The sequence below is a fragment of the Schistocerca piceifrons genome, chromosome 8, assembly GCF_021461385.2.
Source record: "Schistocerca piceifrons isolate TAMUIC-IGC-003096 chromosome 8, iqSchPice1.1, whole genome shotgun sequence".
In the NCBI taxonomy this organism is placed as follows: Eukaryota; Metazoa; Arthropoda; class Insecta; order Orthoptera; family Acrididae; genus Schistocerca; species Schistocerca piceifrons.
Window position 1 is genome coordinate 15,539,355 of NC_060145.1, and position 19,869 is coordinate 15,559,223.

At 44.4% G+C, this 19,869-nt stretch overlaps 1 protein-coding gene across 1 annotated transcript in view; it reads right to left on the reverse strand.

The window, feature by feature from the left end:
• The window catches only part of LOC124711694 (UDP-glycosyltransferase UGT5-like), a 137,875-nt gene that overhangs the window by 43,870 nt on the left and 74,136 nt on the right, over positions 1–19,869 (reverse strand). Inside the window, exon 2 of the mRNA XM_047241893.1 lies at positions 2,670–2,910. Within this exon, the coding sequence (XP_047097849.1) occupies positions 2,670–2,910 (241 nt within the window). The remainder of the gene's footprint in view (positions 1–2,669; positions 2,911–19,869) is intronic.

Consider the following 19,869-nt stretch of genomic DNA (forward strand, 5'->3'; position numbering starts at 1 on the left):
ACCCTTGCACCTCGGATGACTTAATCGAGAGGCCCACGGAACATAAAATCAATAAACAAGAGCCGGCCGCGGTGGTCTCGCGGTTCTAGGCGCTCAGTCTGGAGCCGAGCGACCGCTACGGTCGCAGGTTCGAATCCTGCATGGACGTGTGTGACGTCCTTAGGTTACTTAGGTTTAAGTAGTTCTAAGTTCTAGGGGACTGATGACCTCAGCAGTTAAGTTCCATAGTGCTCAGAGCCATTTGAACCACTCCGGCCGGCAATTTCACAAACCTGCTCCAACTTCCAAACAGACGGAGACTAGACTGTAGTTTGCTGAAACACATGCCGTGGACTTCAAAATGAGATAAAATGGTCTTCAGGCACGAGTAAAAGTTTAATTTACATGAGCCAGGTGGAATCCAGTATTAATGGAACGATCTGAGAACGGAGCATCAGATAAGAATGAGCAGAAAATTTGGAGGTGGAACTGTTACGATTTAGGCAGCCTTCTGCTCTAAAGCTAAACGACGCACTGCTTGTCTGAACACTAGAATGAGCCCTAACATGTACGCTGAGATGCTAGACACACAACTGATTAGAATGAAAGAGAACCTAGGGGATGAAGGTCTAACGTTTCAACAGGATAATGCATGCATGGATGTTTCTTCTACAGCCAAAAACTTGTTCGAGATAAAGATATCGATGTCTTGCCCTGGCCCGCACGTGGCCTGATTTCAACCCCGAGGAAAACCTTTGGGGAATACTTGCAAGGCATCTGTATCGCAATGGAAGGCTAATTGAGGCCTATTCGTGCTGAAAAAAAACGATGCGAGAAGAGTGGGTGACAATTTCTCTGCAAGAACCACAATCCCTAACAAAATCTGTGCTGAGGAGAAACATTGAGGTAATCAGGAAGAACGGAGGTTGGACAAAGTACTAACAATGCAATAACACAACAGTACAGTGAGTGCCTTCATAACAGTTTCCATCCAGCAAATGCAAACGCCTTTATTTTGTTACCACTGTTATAAAAGAAACAACGTAACTCCGTCATAATTGTTTATGTCTTATATGTATCTACTACTTTCACAGTAAATTCTACACTTGTATGTTTCTGACGTTATACTACTACTTTCATAGGAATCCTGCCTTTATACTGATGTCCATTGGTGCATGTGCGTTACGCAGTGCTATGAAATGTGTTCATTGTTGTTGTTGTGGTCTTCAGTCCAGAGACTGGTTTCATGCAGCTCTCCATGCTACTCTAACCTGTGCAAGCTTCTTCATCTCCCAGTACCTACTGCAGCCTACATCCTTCTACATCTGCTTAGTGTACTCATCTCTTGGTCTCCATCTACGATTTTTACCCTCCACGCTGCCCTCCAGTACTAAATTGGTGATCCCTTGATGCCTCAGAGCATGTCCTACCAACCGATCCCTTCTTCTTGTCAAGTTGTGCCACAAACTCCTCTTCACCCCAATTTTATTCAATACCTCCTCATTAGTTACATGATCTACCCACCTAATCTTCAGCATTCTTCTGTAGCACCACATTTCGAAAGCTTCTATTCTCTTCTTGTCCAAACTATTTATCGTCCACGTTTCACTTCCATACATGGCTACACTCCATACAAATACTTTCAGAAACGACTTCCTGACACTTAAATCAATACTCGATGTTAACAAATTTCTCTCCTACAGAAACGCTTTCCTTGCCATTGCCAGTCTACATTTTATACCCTCTCTACTTCGACCATCATCTGTTATTTTCCTCCCCAAATAGCAAAACTCCTTTATTACTTTAAGTGTGTCATTTCCTAATCTAATTCCCTCACCATCACCCGACTTAATTCGACTACATTCCATTATCCTCGTTTTGCTTTTATTGATGTTCATCTTATACACTTCTTTCAAGACACTGTACATTCCGTTCAATTGCTCTTCCAAGTCCTTTGCTGTCTCTGACAGAATTACAATGTCATCGGCGAACCTCAAAGTTTTTGTTTCTTCTCCACGGATTTTAATACCTACTCCGAACTTTTCATTTGTTTCCTTCACTGCTTGCTCAATATAAAGATTGAATAACATCGGGGAGAGGCTACAACCCTGTCTCACTCCCTTCCCAACCACTGCTTCCCTTTCATGTCCCTCGACATGTTCGTATCCATCCGCATTTAACATTTCATCAAGCGCAATAAGGGGAGCGCACCCTAATGACGAAAAACCAGCCTCCATACTGTAGCACCACCTCCTCCCAACTTCACTGTTGGCTCTACATATCATGACAGGTCACATTCTTCAGGAATTCGCCAAACCCAAATACTTCCACCACGGGGTATAGTGTGATTCGTCACTCCAAATCTGTTGTTTCCAGTCATCCACTGTGCGGTGTCGTTACCTTAAGCGTCTGTCACCTACAGAAAAGTATGAGTTATGAGAGGCTGTTCGACAATTATACCCCATTCTTGTTAACTCCTTACGGACACTCATTGTGCTAGGCGGACAGCTGGCAGCCCTTTGATTCCCTTGGCTGATCTTTGCACTCGCATCGTAGAAAAGATCGAAGGCCACGCCACGGTCCTGCACCGATCCCCGTTCCGACACCAGTTTTCAATCTGTTACGAAATCTGAAAACTCGCCTTAATTTATTTGAGGAGAGCTGCCGGCTGTTGGGCGTTGAGAACTTACCTCCGGTTTCGAAAGGGTTGGGTATGAGGATCTCGGTCCAGTTGCCCGTGGTGCCGCCTTGGCTGGAGGGGAAGGTAGTGACGGCGGTGATGCGGTGGCCGCGCTGCTCCAGCGCCCTCAGGTACGTCTCGGCCAGCACCCATTGGCTGCGGCCCACCGACTGGAAGATGCCCAGCACCTCGGCCGCCTGGAGGCCTGGAGCCAGCGCCAGCAGCGAAGCCGCCAGCAGGAGGACGTTCATCTGGAAGCACCAGGCCCCTCCAGTGTAAGTGAGCGCGCTGTCCGCCACGTACAGGGTCATTCTGGAACTGGTGCCTCACTGAAACTTCCTGGCAGAACTGGACCGGGACTCGAACTCGGGACCTTTGCCTTTAGCGGGCAAGTGCTCAACCAATAGACTTTTAGACTTTCCCAAATGGCGACTGACATAGAGAAGCATTTTACACATGTGTAACTAGATTCCAGTCGAAGAAATTTCACCATTATAAATCCACTGCCGCATGATAAATGTGTATGGAGACAATATACAGGGTGTTACAAAAAGGTACGGCCAAACTTTCAGGAAACATTCCTCACACACAAAGAAAGAAAATATGTTATGTGGACATGTGTCCGGAAACGCTTACTTTACATGTCAGAGCTCATTTTATTACTTCTCTTCAAATCACATTAATCATGGAATGGAAACACACAGCAACAGGACGTACCAGCGTGACTTCAAACACTTTGTTACAGGAAATGTTCAAAATGTCCTCCGTTAACGAGGATACATGCATCCACCCTCCGTCGCATGGAATCCCTGATGCGCTATTGCAGCCCTGGAGAATGGCGTATTGTATCACAGCCGTCCACAATACGATCACGAAGAGTCTCTACATTTGGTACCGGGGTTGCGTAGACAAGAGCTTTCAAATGCCCCCATAAATGAAAGTCAAGATGGCTGAGGTCAAGAGAGCGTGGAGGCCATGGAATTGGCCCGCCTCTACCAATCCATCGGTCACCGAATCTGTTGTTGAGAAGCGTACGAACACTTCGACTGAAATGTGCAGGAGCTCCATCGTGCATGAACCCCATGTTGTGTCGTACTTGTAAAGGCACATGTTCTAGCAGCACAGGTAGAGTATCCCGTATGAAATCATGATAACGTGCTCCATTGAGCGTAGGTGGAAGGACATGGGGCCCAATCAAGACACCATCAACAATGCCTGCCCAAACGTTCACAGAAAATCTGTGTTGATGACGTGATTGCGCAATTGCGTGCGGATTCTCTTCAGCCCACACATGTTGATTGTGAAAATTTACAATTTGATCAAGTTGGAATGAAGCCTCATCCGTAAAGAGAACATTTGCAATGAGATAAGGATTGGCACATTGTTGGATGAACCATTCGCAGGAGTGTACCCGTGGAGGCCAATCAGCTGCTGATAGTGCCTGCACACGCTTTACATGGTACGGAAACAACTGGTTCTCCCGTAGCACTCTCCATACAGTGACGAGGTCAACGTTACCTTGTACAGTAGCAACTTCTCTGACGCTGACATTAGGGTTATCGTCAACTGCACGAAGAATTGCCTTGTCCATTGCAGGTGTCCTCGTCGTTCTAGGTCTTCCCCAGTCGCGAGTCATAGACTGGAATGTTCCGTTCTCCCTAAGACGCCGATCAATTGCTTCGAACGTCTTTCTGTCGGGACACCTTCGTTCTGGAAATCTGTCTCGATACAAACGTACCGCGCCACGGCTATTGCCCCGTGCTAATCCATACATCAAATGGGCATCTGCCAACTCCGCATTTGTAAACATTGCACTGACTGCAAAACCACGATCGTGATGAACACTAACCTGTTGATGCTACGTACTGATGTGCTTGATGCTAGTACTGTAGAGCAATGAGTCGCATGACAACACAAGCACCGAAGTCAACATTACCTTCCTTCAATTGGGCCAACTGGCGGTGAAGCGAGGAAGTACAGTACATACTGACGAAACTAAAATGAGCTCTAACATGGAAATTAACTGTTTCCGGACACGTGCCCACATACCATCTTTTCTTTATTTGTGTGTGAGGAATGTTTCCTGAAAGTTTGGCCGTACCTTTTTGTACTACCCTGTGTACTGCCTGGCAAAAAAAGTGAACTACACAGAAGACAGTGTCAGTTCGTACATGTGCACAGCATCGGTGGGTGTGTGAATGATTAGAGCTACTATTGCCTGTGACAGGTAGAATGGCATACATGTGCGCATTAAAACTGTGTACCGGACCGAGACTTGAACTCGGGACCTTTGCCTTTCTCTGGCAAGTGCTCTTCCAGTAGAGCATTTGCTCGCGAAAGGCAAAGGTCCCGAGTTCGAGTTTCGGTCTGGTACACAGTTTTAATCTGCCAGGAAGTTTCATATCAGCGCACACTCCGCTGCAGAGTGAAACTCTCCTTCTAGTGCCTCGCTGTATTTTATTTTTAATTTACATATTTAATACAGATTATGACGGTGTAGTACTAATGTCTGAATGCTCTCTTCTACCATGTCCTTACAGCGTGGCCGTAAGGAGAATCGTGGTTTGGGTTGAGGTCTTGGTGTTCGGTTGCTATTTCAGCTGGGCCCAAGGGGCGCAAAGTACTTAGTTTAGCCCGGACCAGTGGCTATGCGTATACCCACTGGAACATCCGTCTTGCTGTAGCTCTATGTTACTGTATACTAAGCAAGATTTGAACGACGAATAGCAGGTGGCGCTCAGGCAAATTTTGCGAATCGATTAATTCCTTCTGCATGAGGTTTTAACTGAAAATAGTGCTCAGCTAATAGCACCATTTCTATGTGCGCCCTTTCGGTTTTACAAGCAAAAACAGTCACCTTCGATCGGATTTTGCGCAAAAAAACAAAAAAAAAACGCGTTTTGTGGGAGGTTTCTGAAGCGCGGCACTTCTTTACTTCAAATTTGTACGAATCGGTTGAAATTTGCATTAAGTAGACACACGGATAAAGTCAAAATAAAATCCTTTCTATCCAACAATCTTTAACCGTTGTCGAGATACGGTGGTGTAAAGTCGAACTAAATGTACTACGTAGAATTCGTTCGTACGTGAGATAAATACACGGAAAGTGAACCAAATAAATAAAAATGCATTATTATGATAAAATTAAAAACTCACTTTCAAACTGTAGTTTCATTTGGATTTTTCTGTCAAAAACCACATCTTTTTAGAGGTTCTTTTACGCGCTCCATTTCTGTATATCAAACTTGTGTCAATCGATTCAAACTTCATAAGGAGGTAGACAAATATATGCAATTGATGGGCGTCCTGTTGTTTTGTGTTACCTTTATCCGTTGCCACAATACAAGCAACTTGGTCCGAAAGACAATAAGAAGACCTATACCATATCAGTCGTCGCCGGAGTCAAGAAAAATCTACACCGATTGACAAGCCATGACAATGGCAAAATGTCAAAATTGTGATGGAATGAAAAAGCACAAAAGAGGACAGTATTTCGTGGGCAGAGTCTGGGATGTAAAAAGCGCCTATATGTCAAGATGTTTAGATTCAAACGTCTTCGAAGCTACCAGACAAGTGTAAAAGTTAGTTTCCCTCTTTCACATCCCTAACTTCGTCCAGGACATATTTTGTGCTATGATAGGAGTATCTTTCGTTCCAGTCTCTTAATGTCTGGGCCTTTCACTTATGCCCTCCTAGTTTCGTTGTCCCGTGACAGATGGCAGCAACGCAGCGCAGGAACTCCCCCAAATGGCGTCTGACATAGAGATGCATTTTCCACATGTGTGACTAGATTTCTGTCGAAGAAATTTCACCATTTTAAATCCATTGCCGCTTGATAAATGTGTTGTTGTTGTTGTTGTGGTCTTCAGTGCTGAGACTGGTTTCATGCTACTCTATCCTGTGCAAGCTTCTTCATCTCCCAGTACGTACTGCAGCCTACATCCTTCTGAATCTGCTTATTCATCTCTTGGCCTCCCTCTACGACTTTTACCCTCCACGCTGCCCTCCAATACTAAATTGGTGATTCCTTGATGCCTCAGAACATGCCCTACCAACCGATCCCTTCTTCTACTCAAGTTGCGCCACAAACTCCTCTTCTCCTCAGTCCTATTTATCCTATTCAGTATCTCCTCATTAGTTATGTGATCTACCCATCTAATCTTCAGCATTATTCTGTAGCACCACATTTCGAAAGCTTCAATTCTCTTCTTGTCCAAACTATTTATCGTCCATGTTTCACTTCCATACATAGCCACACTCAATACATGTATGGAGACAATATATACTGCCTGGCAAAAAAAAAAAAAAAAAAAAAAAAAACTACACAGAAGACAGTGTAATTTCGTACATGTGCACAGCATCGGTGTGTGTGTGAATGATTAAAGCTTCTATTGTCTGTGACAGATAGAATGGCGTACATGTGGACATTAGTGCTATTACAAGGCCTGTTAGGCTACTTAGCGAGTGTGAACAGCGTCAGATGTTGACTGATCAATGTGAAAGACACAAACTACTATTGCGAGACATCGTTATCAACACCTGACGGAGTTCAAAAGGGGTCTCACTGTACATCTCCATTTGGCCAGCTGGTAGAATCTGGCAATGTCCAGGTGTGACAGAGACCTTATCTTGGACCGCATGGGAACATGAGCGCAGGCATAGTCAGCCACCAGGTACCGATCGACGTCTGACGACCACAAGGGATTAGATTAGATTAGATTAGATTAGATTACCACTTGTTCCATAGATCATGAATACGACAGTTCGTAATGGTGTGGAACGTGTCAGGTTAATAAAAGGTGTCTATACAAGATATTACATTACACAAAATATTACATGATACTCAATATTTTTAATTTTTTTGTGGTGTTTGGGGAATTACCCACTTACTATATCCAAAAATTCATCTAATGAGTAGAAGGAGTTGCCATTAAGAAATACTTTTAATTTTCATTTTAATGCTATATGGCTATCTGTCAGACTTTTGATGCTATTAGGTAAGTGACCAAATACTTTTGTGGCAGCATAATTTACCCCCTTCTGAGCCAAAGTTAGATTTAACCTTGAGTAGCGAAGATCATCCTTTCTCCTAGTGTTGTAGTCATGTACACTGCTATTAGTTTCGAATTCGTTCGGATTATTAATAACAAATTTCAAAAGTGAATATGTATATATTGTGAGGCTACAGTGAAGCTCTTTAAATAAGTGTCTGCAGGATGATCTTGGATGAGCTTCAGCAATTATTCTGATTACACGCTTTTGTGCAATGAACACTCTTTTACTCAGTGATGAGTTACCCCAGAATATGATGCCATACGAAAGCAGAGAATGGAAATAGGCGTGGTAAGCTAATTTACTCAGATGTATATCGCCAAAATTTGCAATGACCCTAATAGCATAAGTCAAACGTTTCAGCAGATACTCAGTGTGTTTTTTCCAGTTCAACCCCTCATCAATGCATACACCTAGAGATTTTGAATATCCTACCTTAGCTACCGATTTCTGATCGAAGTCTATATTTATTAATGGGGTCATTCCATTTACTGTGTGGAACTGTATATACTGCGTTTTGTCAAAGTTTAATGAGAGCCCATTTGCAGAGAACCACTTAATGATTTTCTGAAAAACATCGTTTACAATTTCACCAGTTAATTCTTGTCTGTCGCGTGTGATAGCTATACTTGTATCATCGGCAAAAAGTACCAGCTTTGCATCTTCGTGAATATAGAATGGCAAGTCATTAATATATATTAAGAACAGCAGAGGACCCAAGACCGAACCTTGCGGCACCCACTCTTGATTGTTCCGCAGTTTGAGAAATCGCATCGCCGGATTGTCCGCTAAGCACATCATAACCCCGTGACCCCAGAGCCTGCCATCTGAGAACAAGTAATGGACTCCTGCAACATTCTGTCTCGCGCCACACCACTGGTCAGAGGCTGGCGGCAGCCAGTTCTACCGTCCCATGCGTACGCCGCTACCTAGGATGGCCGTCAATGAGGACAGCGGCCATCCTCCCAATGTTGTGGACGTCATGCATAACCCTTCATGTGACATTATATTGCTGGCATTTTTCAACAGGACAACGCTCGTCCACACATAGAGTGTGTCTCTAGGAACTGCCTACATGGTGTCGAGGTACTCCTGTGGCCAGCAATATAACAAGTTCTGTACCCAATGTAACATGACTGAGCGAGGGGGCGCAGTGTTTCGCACACTGTGTAATGTCTCTTGCAGCGGTCTCTCCGCGATATTTTCATAAATTTTATAAATTATACAACTCAGTACATATCTCGAAATATCTCATCTTACCTTACCGATTCCTAAACTTTAATATACGATAATTATCAATGCAAAGTAGTTTCAAGCCCTATTATTCCTTGGAGCGTCCATTTACTCCATGGAATATCTTCTCTGCTATCTGTTTTCTCTTATGAAAAGAATGAGGCAATGCTTGCCGATTAGCCGTGAAAGAAGGAGGATATATATGTATGTATTGTTGAGCTAGTCGCCATCTTGATGAGATTCTGTATGAGAAGGAATTTAATACATGAACTAAACTAAAGTAAGTGTGTTCGCGCATTATTTAACTGATTATTATTGACAATGTCTGCTTGCTACGCTGTGTTGCACGGGATCAGTGGGGAACGTCTGATTTACACTGGACGAACCTGCCGTTTTGTATGCTCGAGATATCCAGTTACCTCAAATAAATGGGCTAACACGGTCTTACCAGCGGATCTCCGGTCGTCCCCATGTGATCACCGAAAGTTAATAATTATTACAAATGTTTTCAGGAGATCGACTGACAATTTTGGTCGCACCGAGACTTCGAATTTGCTTCACTGCCTTATGGAATTTAAGTTAAGCTCAATTTAATCAGGATAGAACAGTATTGAACTGTGTGAATGTGATAAGCCTGCTTTGTGAATGAAAATTCCCTTAACATACGCATGTTTTTACTTATCCTGATCAGTGAAGCTAAATCAGGCCGGTGTGAGAGAGGTTTTTAAATTTTTTGAATACCACACAAAAAAAAATAATAAAACTGGACTGGCGTTCGGGAGGACGATGGTTCAGACCTGTGTCCGGCAATCCAGATTTAGGTTTTTCGCGATTTCTCTAAATCGCTCCAGGCAAGTGCCGGCATGGTTCTTTTTAAAAGGGCACGGTCAATTTCCTTCCCCACAATCTGAGCTCGTGCTCCATCTGTAATGACCTCGATGTCGGTGGGACGTTAAAACCAAACTTCCTTCCCTTCTTCCTTCCTTCCAGTACAACATTAGTGGCAAAAACTCGGATGTAAACTCTGTCAGTGGCGAAGCGAGCCAGCTCTAGTCAGACAAGCGAAATAAAGTGCTGACTTTTCCCCAGTTGCATGGCCAAGGTTAGTCCAACAGATCGTCTGAGATATGCTGCGACCCGCCAGCAAAGAGAGTGCACCGTATACCTTTGTAAAACTTCAGTGTTCAAATACTGTATCAAAACTTGCTCGGATTATGTTAGGTAGAATATTGTGATTCTCAACATCGTTCGTTACTTCGAAAATCCACTTTTCGTAAAATATTAATGCCACTCGCATACGAGTGGTGTTCCTAGCGCCAGTCGTGTGCGACTGCCTCGATGTTTTAACAGACATCGTGTTCCAGATATATAACGTGCCCAACATCTGTCCTTTATGTTGCACAACTCCTTCTTGGTGTTGGGATTTTTTTTCGTCGGTGTATTTATTTGTTGCCAACACGTTATCATTTATGTTCTTTAGCTTAGATATTCACTGATTTTGGAATATACGCCAAGCTTTATGTCCATTACGGTGATTGCTTGATAGAACCTGTTTTAGACATCTGATGCTTTATTAGCGTGAGCGCACAGCGGTCGACGCGTCACTCCTAACGCAGCACAGCCACACTTTGTCTTCAGGGTCGTTCTGTAGCTGGACCCCCCAATAAAGATTCACAGTCAAATTTCCAGACATTGACGCTGGACGTCGTAAAAAATTTTCCCAACAACGCGGGTGAACTTGCGGTGGCCATCGTCAAAGCTGTGGGACTGGCTGGTCCCAGTTGCTGGTCAGGTGTTCACGGCCGTAGCAGACGGGCTGCCGCTCTTCCTAGACAAATGTGCGTGACTAATCGTGGTGGCGATGTGGAAACATGGCAGTATACAGCTGAAATATTGCTCTGTTTAACTGTGCGAGTGAGCTTCCCCTTGGTGTTATGGCATCCGTGAAAGAAAATGGGAGACACTTGTTTCGGATTGACCCTCGTACTTAGATTGCGACCATAAAAGCTGTGACATCACCATTACTTCTACATCTGCTCCGGCCGCTGTGGCCGAGTGGTTCTAGGCGCTTCAATCTGGAGCCACGCGACCGAATCCTGCCTCGGGCATGGATGTGTGTGATGTCCTTAGGTTAGTTAGGTTTAAGTAGTTCCAAGTTCTGGGTGACTGATGACCTCAGATGTTAAGTCCCATAGTGCTCAGAGCCATTTGAACCATCTACATCTGCACCTGGAGCGTCACTGTGACACGTCTAAGTGCCCTGGAGACATCAGTGCTGCGAGATGTGATGATTTGTCCTCGGTGGTAAGGTAGGTGCAAAACCAGAAACTTAAACTAAATGCGAAAAAGTCTCAATAACCGTAGTACACCGCCAGAAATTAATTAGTTCTGAATCCCAAGGACAACTGCCTCCTATTCTTCTCGACAATGTTCTAACACCACAACACGATAAAGACAAAGCCTCCGGTCCAGACTGTATATTAAGTCAGGTGTCTTTCAGAGTATGCTGGTACAATAGTTGCCAATCACGTACGACCGCTCGCTTGACGGAAGATCCGTATCTAAAGACTCGAAAGTTGCACAAGTCATGTCAATACTCAAGCATGGAAACAGGAATACTCCGCAGAATTACATACCCATTGAAACGTTTCATTTTATGTCTAAATAAAGTTAAACCCCAAAACTAAAATAATTTATGTAAACCCACTTAAGAAACGCTGCACTTTTGTGTTAATTCCGTGTATTTTCTTTAAATTGTCTTATAACGTAAAACTGTTAGTAATTCTTAAATGTGAGAGAGCATACACATGTTAAAATTAGCAACTGTGCTTTTTAATTGTCAAATACTACATCAGACGCAGCACAAGCGGCGCCAACAATCAAATTTCATGCGATCAGCCGGTCCGGAAAGCAGCGAAGTCTCTCGAACATTTTTCCACACGACAGGCTTCCAGAACAGGCAGAGGCCGAGGAAAAATGACGGTAAAGTCGCCTTCAGTTGTCTCCTTGTATGTAAACACGAGCGGCTTCTGGTTCGCTTTCTCTCGATATCTCTCTTAATGATCGCTCTCTCGAATGGTTTTGCAACAGGCAGTTGTGCTTGAAAGATATTTTCAAGGTCAATAAAGTATTTAACCATGTAAAAGTATCGTCATTATATGAATAATTGTTATTGTTTACCGCTGTTTACTTCAATAACATTAAGTTTGCCTGCCAACATTTCCGTGATACAGCTAGGAGAACTGCAACACTACCGACATATCGTTTGCTGACCACTGCCGAATATCATTGATGTTGAATTTGTGCCAGTCACTCACTCGTGCGTCCCTCAGATCTGTTAAGTCGATCTGTGAACGCAGTTTCCAGGCGGCGCGTCTGCTCATAACGCGTAATATTAATCATCGCCATACAGCCAACAATGATGTGCGTGGTCGGTCCAATCAACAGTATCAAAGCAGCTTAGACAAAATCTTGAATTAATACTATTTTCTCTCTCTTAGTGATAAATTTATCTGTGCTGCGTGATAATTTAAAATTTTTCTTTACTTGGCTGCTTCTTTTAAATAACGACACTCCAGTTAATTTCCTCATGTCAAAATATATTTTTCAATTAGCACTAAACTGTAGATTAAAACTGCAGAAACTGCAAAAAGGTGGGAAATTGAGGAGATGGGACCTGGATAAACTGAAAGAACCAGAGGTTGTAGAGAGCTTCAGGGAGAGCATAAGGAAAATTGACAAGAATGGGGGAAAGAAATACAGTAGAAGAAGAATGGGTAGCTTTGATAGATGAAATAGTGAAAGCAGCAGAGGATCAAGTAGGTAAAAAGACGAGGGCTAATAGAAATCCTTGGGTAACAGAAGAAATATTGAATTTAACTGATGAAAGGAGAAACTATAAAAATGCAGTAAATGAAGCAGGCAAAAAGGAATACAAACGTCTCAAAAATGAGATCGACAGGAAGTGCAAAATGGCTACGCAGGGATGGCTAGAGGACAAATGTAAGGATGTAGAGGCTTATCTCACTAGGGGCACTAGGGGTAAGATAGATACTGCCTACAGGAAAATTAAAGAGACCTTTGAAGAAAAGAGAATCACATGTATGCATATCAAGATCTCAGATGGAACAAGTTCGAAGCAAAGTAAGGAAAGCAAAAAGGTGTAAGGAGTATAAAGAGAGTCTATACAAGGGAGATGTACGTGAGAACAATATTACGGAAGTGGAAGAGGACATAGAGTAAGATGAAATGGGAGGTATGATACTGCGTGAAGAGTTTGACAGAGAACAGAAAGTCGAAACAAGGCCCCGGGAGTAGACAACATTCCATTAGAACTCCCGACAGCCTTGGGAGAGCCAGTTCCTGACAAAACTCTACCATCTGGTGAGCAAGATGTATGAGACAGGAGAAATACCCTCAGACTTCAAGAGGAATATAATAATTCCAATCTCAGAGGAAACAGGTGTTGACAGATGTGAACATTACCGAACTATCAGTTTAATAAGCCACGGCTGCAAAATACTAACACAAGTTCTTGACAGACGAACGGAAAAACTGGTAGAAGCCGACCTCGTGGAAGATCAGTTTGGATTCCGTAGAAAGGTTGGAACACGTGAGGCAATACTAACCTTACGACTTATCTTAGAAGAAAGATTAAGAAAAGGAAAACCTACGTTTCTAGCATTTGTAGACTGAGAGAAAGGTTTTGACAACGTTAACTGGAATACTCTCTTTCAAATTCTGAAGGTGGCAGGGGTAAAATACAGGGAGCGAAAGGCTATTTACAATTTGTACAGAAACCAGATGGCAGTTATAAGAGTCGAGGGGCATGAAAGGGAAGCAGTGGTTGGGAAAGGAGTGAGACAGGGTTGTAGCCTCTCCCCGATGTTATTCAATCTGTATATTGAGCAAGCAGTAAAGGAAACAAAAGAAAAATTCGGAGTAGGTATTAAAATCCATGGAGAAGAAATAAAAACTTTGAGGTTCGCCGATGACATTGTAATTCTGTCAGAGACAGCAAAGGACTTGGAAGAGCAGTTGAACGGAATGGACAGTGTCTTGAAAGGAGGATATAAGATGAACATCAACAAAAGCAAAACGAGGATAATGGAATGTAGTCATATTAAATCGGGTGATGCTGAGGGGATTAGATCAGGAAATGAGACACTTAAGTAGTAAAGGAGTTTTGCTATTTGGGGAGCAAAATAACTGATGATGGTCGAAGTAGAGAGGATATAAAATGTAGACTGGCAATGGCAAGGAAAGCGTTTCTGAAGAAGAGAAATTTGTTAACATCGAGTATAAATTTAAGTGTCAGGAAGTCGTTTCTGAAAGTATTTGTATGGAGTTTAGCAATGTGTGGAAATGAAACATGGACGACAAATAGTTTAGACAAGAAGAGAATAGAAGCTTTCGAAATGTGGTGATACAGAAGAATGCTGAAGATTAAATTGGTAGATCACATAACTAATACGGAGTTACTGAATAGAATTGTGGAGAAGAGAAATCTGTGGCGCAACTTCACTAGAAGAAGGGACCGGTTGGTAGGACATATTCTGATGCATCAAGCGATCACCAATTTAGTATTGAAGGGCAACGTGGACGGTAAAAATCGTAGAGGGAGACCAAGAGATGAATACACTAAACAGATTAAGAAAGACGTAGGTTTCAGTAAGTACTGGGAGATGAAGCAGCTTGCACAGGATAGAGTAGCATGGAGAGCTGCGTCAAACCAGTCTCAGGACTGAAGACCACAACAACAAAGTTAGAAAATGTAAAAGCTCGACTAAAGAGACTGCTTACACTACGCTTGTCCACCCTCGCCTGAAGAACTGCTGTGAGGTATGGGATCCTTACCAGATAGGATTGATGGTGGGCTTCGGAAAAAGGTGAAAGAAGGCCAGCTTTTGTTGAACACTCCTTGAAATTGAAATAAGAACACCGTGAATTCATTGTCCCAGGAAGGGGAAACTTTATTGACACATTCCTGGGGTCAGATACATCACATGATCACACTGACAGAACCAAAGGCACATAGACACAGGCAACAGAGCATGCACAATGTCGGCACTAGTACAGTGTATATCCACCTTTCGCAGCAATGCAGGCTGCTATTCTCCCATGGAGACGATCGTAGAGATGCTGGATGTAGTCCTGTGGAACGGCTTGCCATGCCATTTCCACCTGGTGCCTCAGTTGGACCAGCGTTCGTGCTGGACGTGCAGACCGCGTGAGACGACGCTTCATCCAGTCCCAAACATGCTCAATGGGGGACAGATCCGGAGATCTTGCTGGCCAGGGTAGTTGACTTACACCTTCTAGAGCACGTTGGGTGGCACGGGATAGATGCGGACGTGCATTGTCCTGTTGGAACAGCAAGTTCCCTTGCCGGTCTAGGAATGGTAGAACGATGGGTTCGATGACGTTTTGGATGTATCGTGCACTATTCAGTGTCCCCTCGACGATCACCAGTGGTGTACGGCCAGTGTAGGAGATCGCTCCCCACACCATAATGCCGGGTGTTGGCCCTGTGTGCCTCGGTCGTATGCAGTCCTGATTGTGGCGCTCACCTGCACGGCGCCAAACACGCATACGACCATCATTGGCACCAAGGCAGAAGCGACTCTCATCGCTGAAGACGACACGTCTCCATTCGTCCCTCCATTCACGCCTGTCGCGATACCACTGGAGGCGGGCTGCACGATATTGGGGCGTGAGCGGAAGACGGCCTAACGGTGTGCGGGGCCGTAGCCCAGCTTCATGGAGACGGTTGCGAATGGTCCTCGCCGATACCCCAGGAGCAACAGTGTCCCTAATTTGCTGGGAAGTGGCGGTGCGGTCCCCTACGGCACTGCGTAGGATCCTACGGTCTTGGCGTGCATCCGTGCGTCGCTGCGGTCCGGTCCCAGGTCGACGGGCACGTGCACCTTCCGCCGACCACTGGCGACAACATCGATGTACTGTGGAGACCTCACGCCCCACGCGTTGAGCAATTCGGCGGTACGTCCACCCGGCCTCCCGCATGCCCACTATACGCCCTCGCTCAAAGTCCGTCAACTGCACATACGGTTCACGTCCACGCTGTCGCGGCATGCTACCAGTGTTAAAGACTGCGATGGAGCTCCGTATGCCACGGCAAACTGGCTGACACTGACGGCGGCGGTGCACAAATGCTGCGCAGCTAGCGCCATTCGACGGCCAACACCGCGGTTCCTGGTGTGTCCGCTGTGCCGTGCGTGTGATCATTGCTTGTACAGCCCTCTCGCAGTGTCCGGAGCAAGTATGGTGGGTCTGACACACCGGTGTCAATGTGTTCTGTTTTCCATTTCCAGGAGTGTATTATCAAGAAACAGAGGAGAAAATGCCGCGGATATGAATGCGAAGTGACGTGCCAAACATTAAAACAAAGGCATGTTTCGTTGCGGCACGATGCTCTCAAGAAATTACAATCACCAATTTTCTTCTTTGTCCGCAAGAATATTTTGTAGCCGTCCACGTACATGGGATCAAACTATCACCATAATAAAATAAGAGAAATAAGAGCTCGCACAGAAAGATTCAAGTGTTCGTTTTTCCCGCGCGCAGTTCGAGAATGGAACAACACAGAAATAGCCTGGAGGTGGTTGGATGGACACTCTGTCTGGAACTTCACTGTGAACTGCAGAGCAGTTGCGTAAGTGTATGTGTAGGAAACAGTGGAGAACTTGGGTCTGACTGTGGATGAGCATCGCAGACGTCTGTTGCCGAACGATACGACGATGGCAGACAAAGAACACCATCGCCAACTTCGCTCTGAGGTAGCAGGGCGCCATCTAATAAAAATGACGCTATGATTCCGCTTACCCAGGAGGATACGAGGCTGCCAGTAATGAAATTATAGAAGAATAAGATGGAATTAAGGCATAAGTGCCGCACCAGCTACTGGACCAATTTATAGCATATACAACAGCGTTGTTAAATGAACGCCTTTTGCGGAGTCGGATGCTCCGAATCTGGGAAGTCTTGAATATCCTTGTATTGAAAAAAGTGGAAGACAAAGACTAAAGAGAACCGAAGTGTTACAGGGTGATTTGTTTGGCGAAGGCTCCAGCCAGAGGTACAGGAAAAGCTTCCGCCTTCCACAAACAGGTCGTAGATATGAGCCCCTTGCGGTACGGTTGCAGGAAAGGGAAATCCACCGAGACTGCGATAGATCACGCAGTGAGTACTGAGAACATCTCATACGACAAGTTTGTTACAGGCATAAGAGTTGATACAGCTGGGGTGTCTGATAATTTATGGCGGCCTGACCTGTTCCAAAGTCTGATACAGCTACTAGGACCCTGGATCAGGGTTTTATTTCATGATTGCAAAACGTCATTTCATGGTTCTCGTCAGAATTGGGAGTAGAAAGAGATCGCAGGGGTGATGTCCGGGGAATACGGTGGCCGAGGCAACATAATCGTTCTGTTTTTTGCCGAAAAAAAAAATACACAGAAGCATTGAGATGTGGACGAAAGAATTATCGTGAATGCAATTTGCACGCGTGGTTTTGCCACAATTCTGGTCGTTTTCGGCGGATTGCTGCACGAAAAAGGCGCATAACTACCAGACAGCGTTCGTTATTGACCGTGCGACCATAAGGCAGGGACTCGTGATGCACTATCCCAATGTGATCAAAGAAAAAACTGAGGAGAATCTTCACATGTGATAGAATTTCTGCAATTTTTTTCGGCCTTGGCTCTTCAGGTAGTTTCTACTGGGACCACCGGGCCTTGGTTTCCACGCCATACCCGTATACCCACGCTTTGTCACCTGTCCAAACCATCTTTAGAAGTTTTGGATTGTTGTAGACTTGATTCAGCAGTTCCTGAGCGACGTCGCCGCGACGACGTTTTTGGTGGAAATTCAACAATTTCGGAACAGATTTTGCTGCTACTTGTTTGATCTCACGAACGATTTTTCTCCCGCCCCCTTCCCCCTCCCCACGTCCTATGCATCCTCGTTATTATCTAGGTTCTCCAATTTCCTTTCAAGTATGTTTTAAATTGTTTATACATTTTGTAGTTTTTTCTCCTCTTAATAAGTAACAGAATTCACTACAATATTGGATCCTTTTGACTGTAAATAAACTGAAAACATTTTTACGAAACAGTAGTTTTCAGAATTTTAAAGTTCTTGAAGTTTTTTAAAGTTTTAAGGTTTATTCAGTGGACACTGGCTTCAGATCTGTTGAGTTACCGTAACATATGCATATGATGTTCCACAAGCTTTAGCATAACTTATGGGCTTTATGTCAACTGTCGCTATCATATTCTACAGATTGCTTTTAAAAAAAAGTTTTTGTAATTTTTTACCCAATATTCCTTGTTATCATTCGCGTATCCCACAAAAGACCACCAATCATTCGGTGGAGCCCGCGCAGCATCAGCACATGCTCGAGCCGTCTACGGGTAAGCTGTTTACTTCCCTGCCTTCAGTATGGCCAACGCAAGCGGCTGCGTACCATGTTCGCGATTGAGTACAGACCGTAAAAGCGTTAAATGCGGTTTTCAGGTTTTGCTTTTCCGTCAATAGCCTTCTACTTGACGGGTTTGACCCAGGTAGAATATCCCTCCATTTTGTGGTAACCACTTCTTGGTTTTTCATTCTGGCCCAAAATTAGGTCTTAATAGTTTTTCATTTATTGTCTCCAACCAATGGGTCAGTATGGTATGGTTCAAATGCTCTCTGAGCACCATGGGACTTAACTTCTGAGGTCATCAGTCCCCTAGAACTTAGAACTACTTAAAACTAACTAACCTAAGGACATCACACACATCCATGCCCGAGGCAGGATTCGAACCTGCGACTGCAGCAGTCCCGCGCCTTGAACCGCTCGGCCACTTCGGCCGGCTGTATGGTATGATTTGTTTAGGACCCATCTACTGTATTGGAATCTGGCTGTTTTGTTTTATGCAATACCGCCTTTTAGCGGTGTTTTGTTCTACTGGACAACGAATGGTGGGTGCAAAGAACCGAGCTATTCAGTTATGTGACTACTAACATTTTAATATTCTCATGTAAAAGTTTTTAATACCTTTCAAAATTTTTAAAAAATCTTAAAATGATTTACCATACCAGTGTATATCTGAGGCTGTTATTCCTTCTCGAGTTACTGTTATACAGATGTTCACATGAACACGTCGCTTTTAGAGACACAAAACCGGTTGTGATCCGATAGTGGACTAAATACAGCAGAAGCGACTTGCACAACCAAAAAAGTTGCTTGCTATGAGCCAAAGGCAATGACATCATTATGCCCTATGATGGTGATTCGGCGGTTTTCGCCGGCCGCTGTGGCCGAGCGGTTCTAGGCACTTCAGTCCGTAACCGTGCTCCTGCTACGGTCGCTGGTTCGAATCCTGCTTCGGGGATGAATGTGTGCGATGCCCTTAGGTTACTTAGGTTTAAGTAGTCCTAAGTTCTAGGGGACACATGACCTCAGATGTTAAGTCCCACAGTGCTCAGAGCCATTTGAACCATTTTTTCGGCGGTTTTCCAGAACCTTCTTGTTTGCATCCTCCACACTGTCATCAGTAATTGACGTGCTAGGGCGTCCAGGTCAGTCGTCGTCTTCAACGCCTTCTCGACCCTCATCATCTGCATCATTCATAAACTATTGTGTTATTCGTAGTAGCCGGCCGGAGTGGCCGAGCGGTTAAAGGCGCTACAGTCTGGAACCGCGCTGCTGCTACGGTCGCAGGTTCGAATCCTGCCTCGGGCATGGATGTGTGTGATGTCCTTAGGTTAGTTAGGTTTAAGTAGTTCTAAGTTCTAGGGGACTTATGACCACAGCAGTTGAGTCCCATAGTGCTCAGAGCCATTTGACCCATTTTTATTCGTAGTATATCAGCCAAAAGCTAAAGACAACCTGTCGAATGTACCGCTGCAGTTTATTCCGTTTT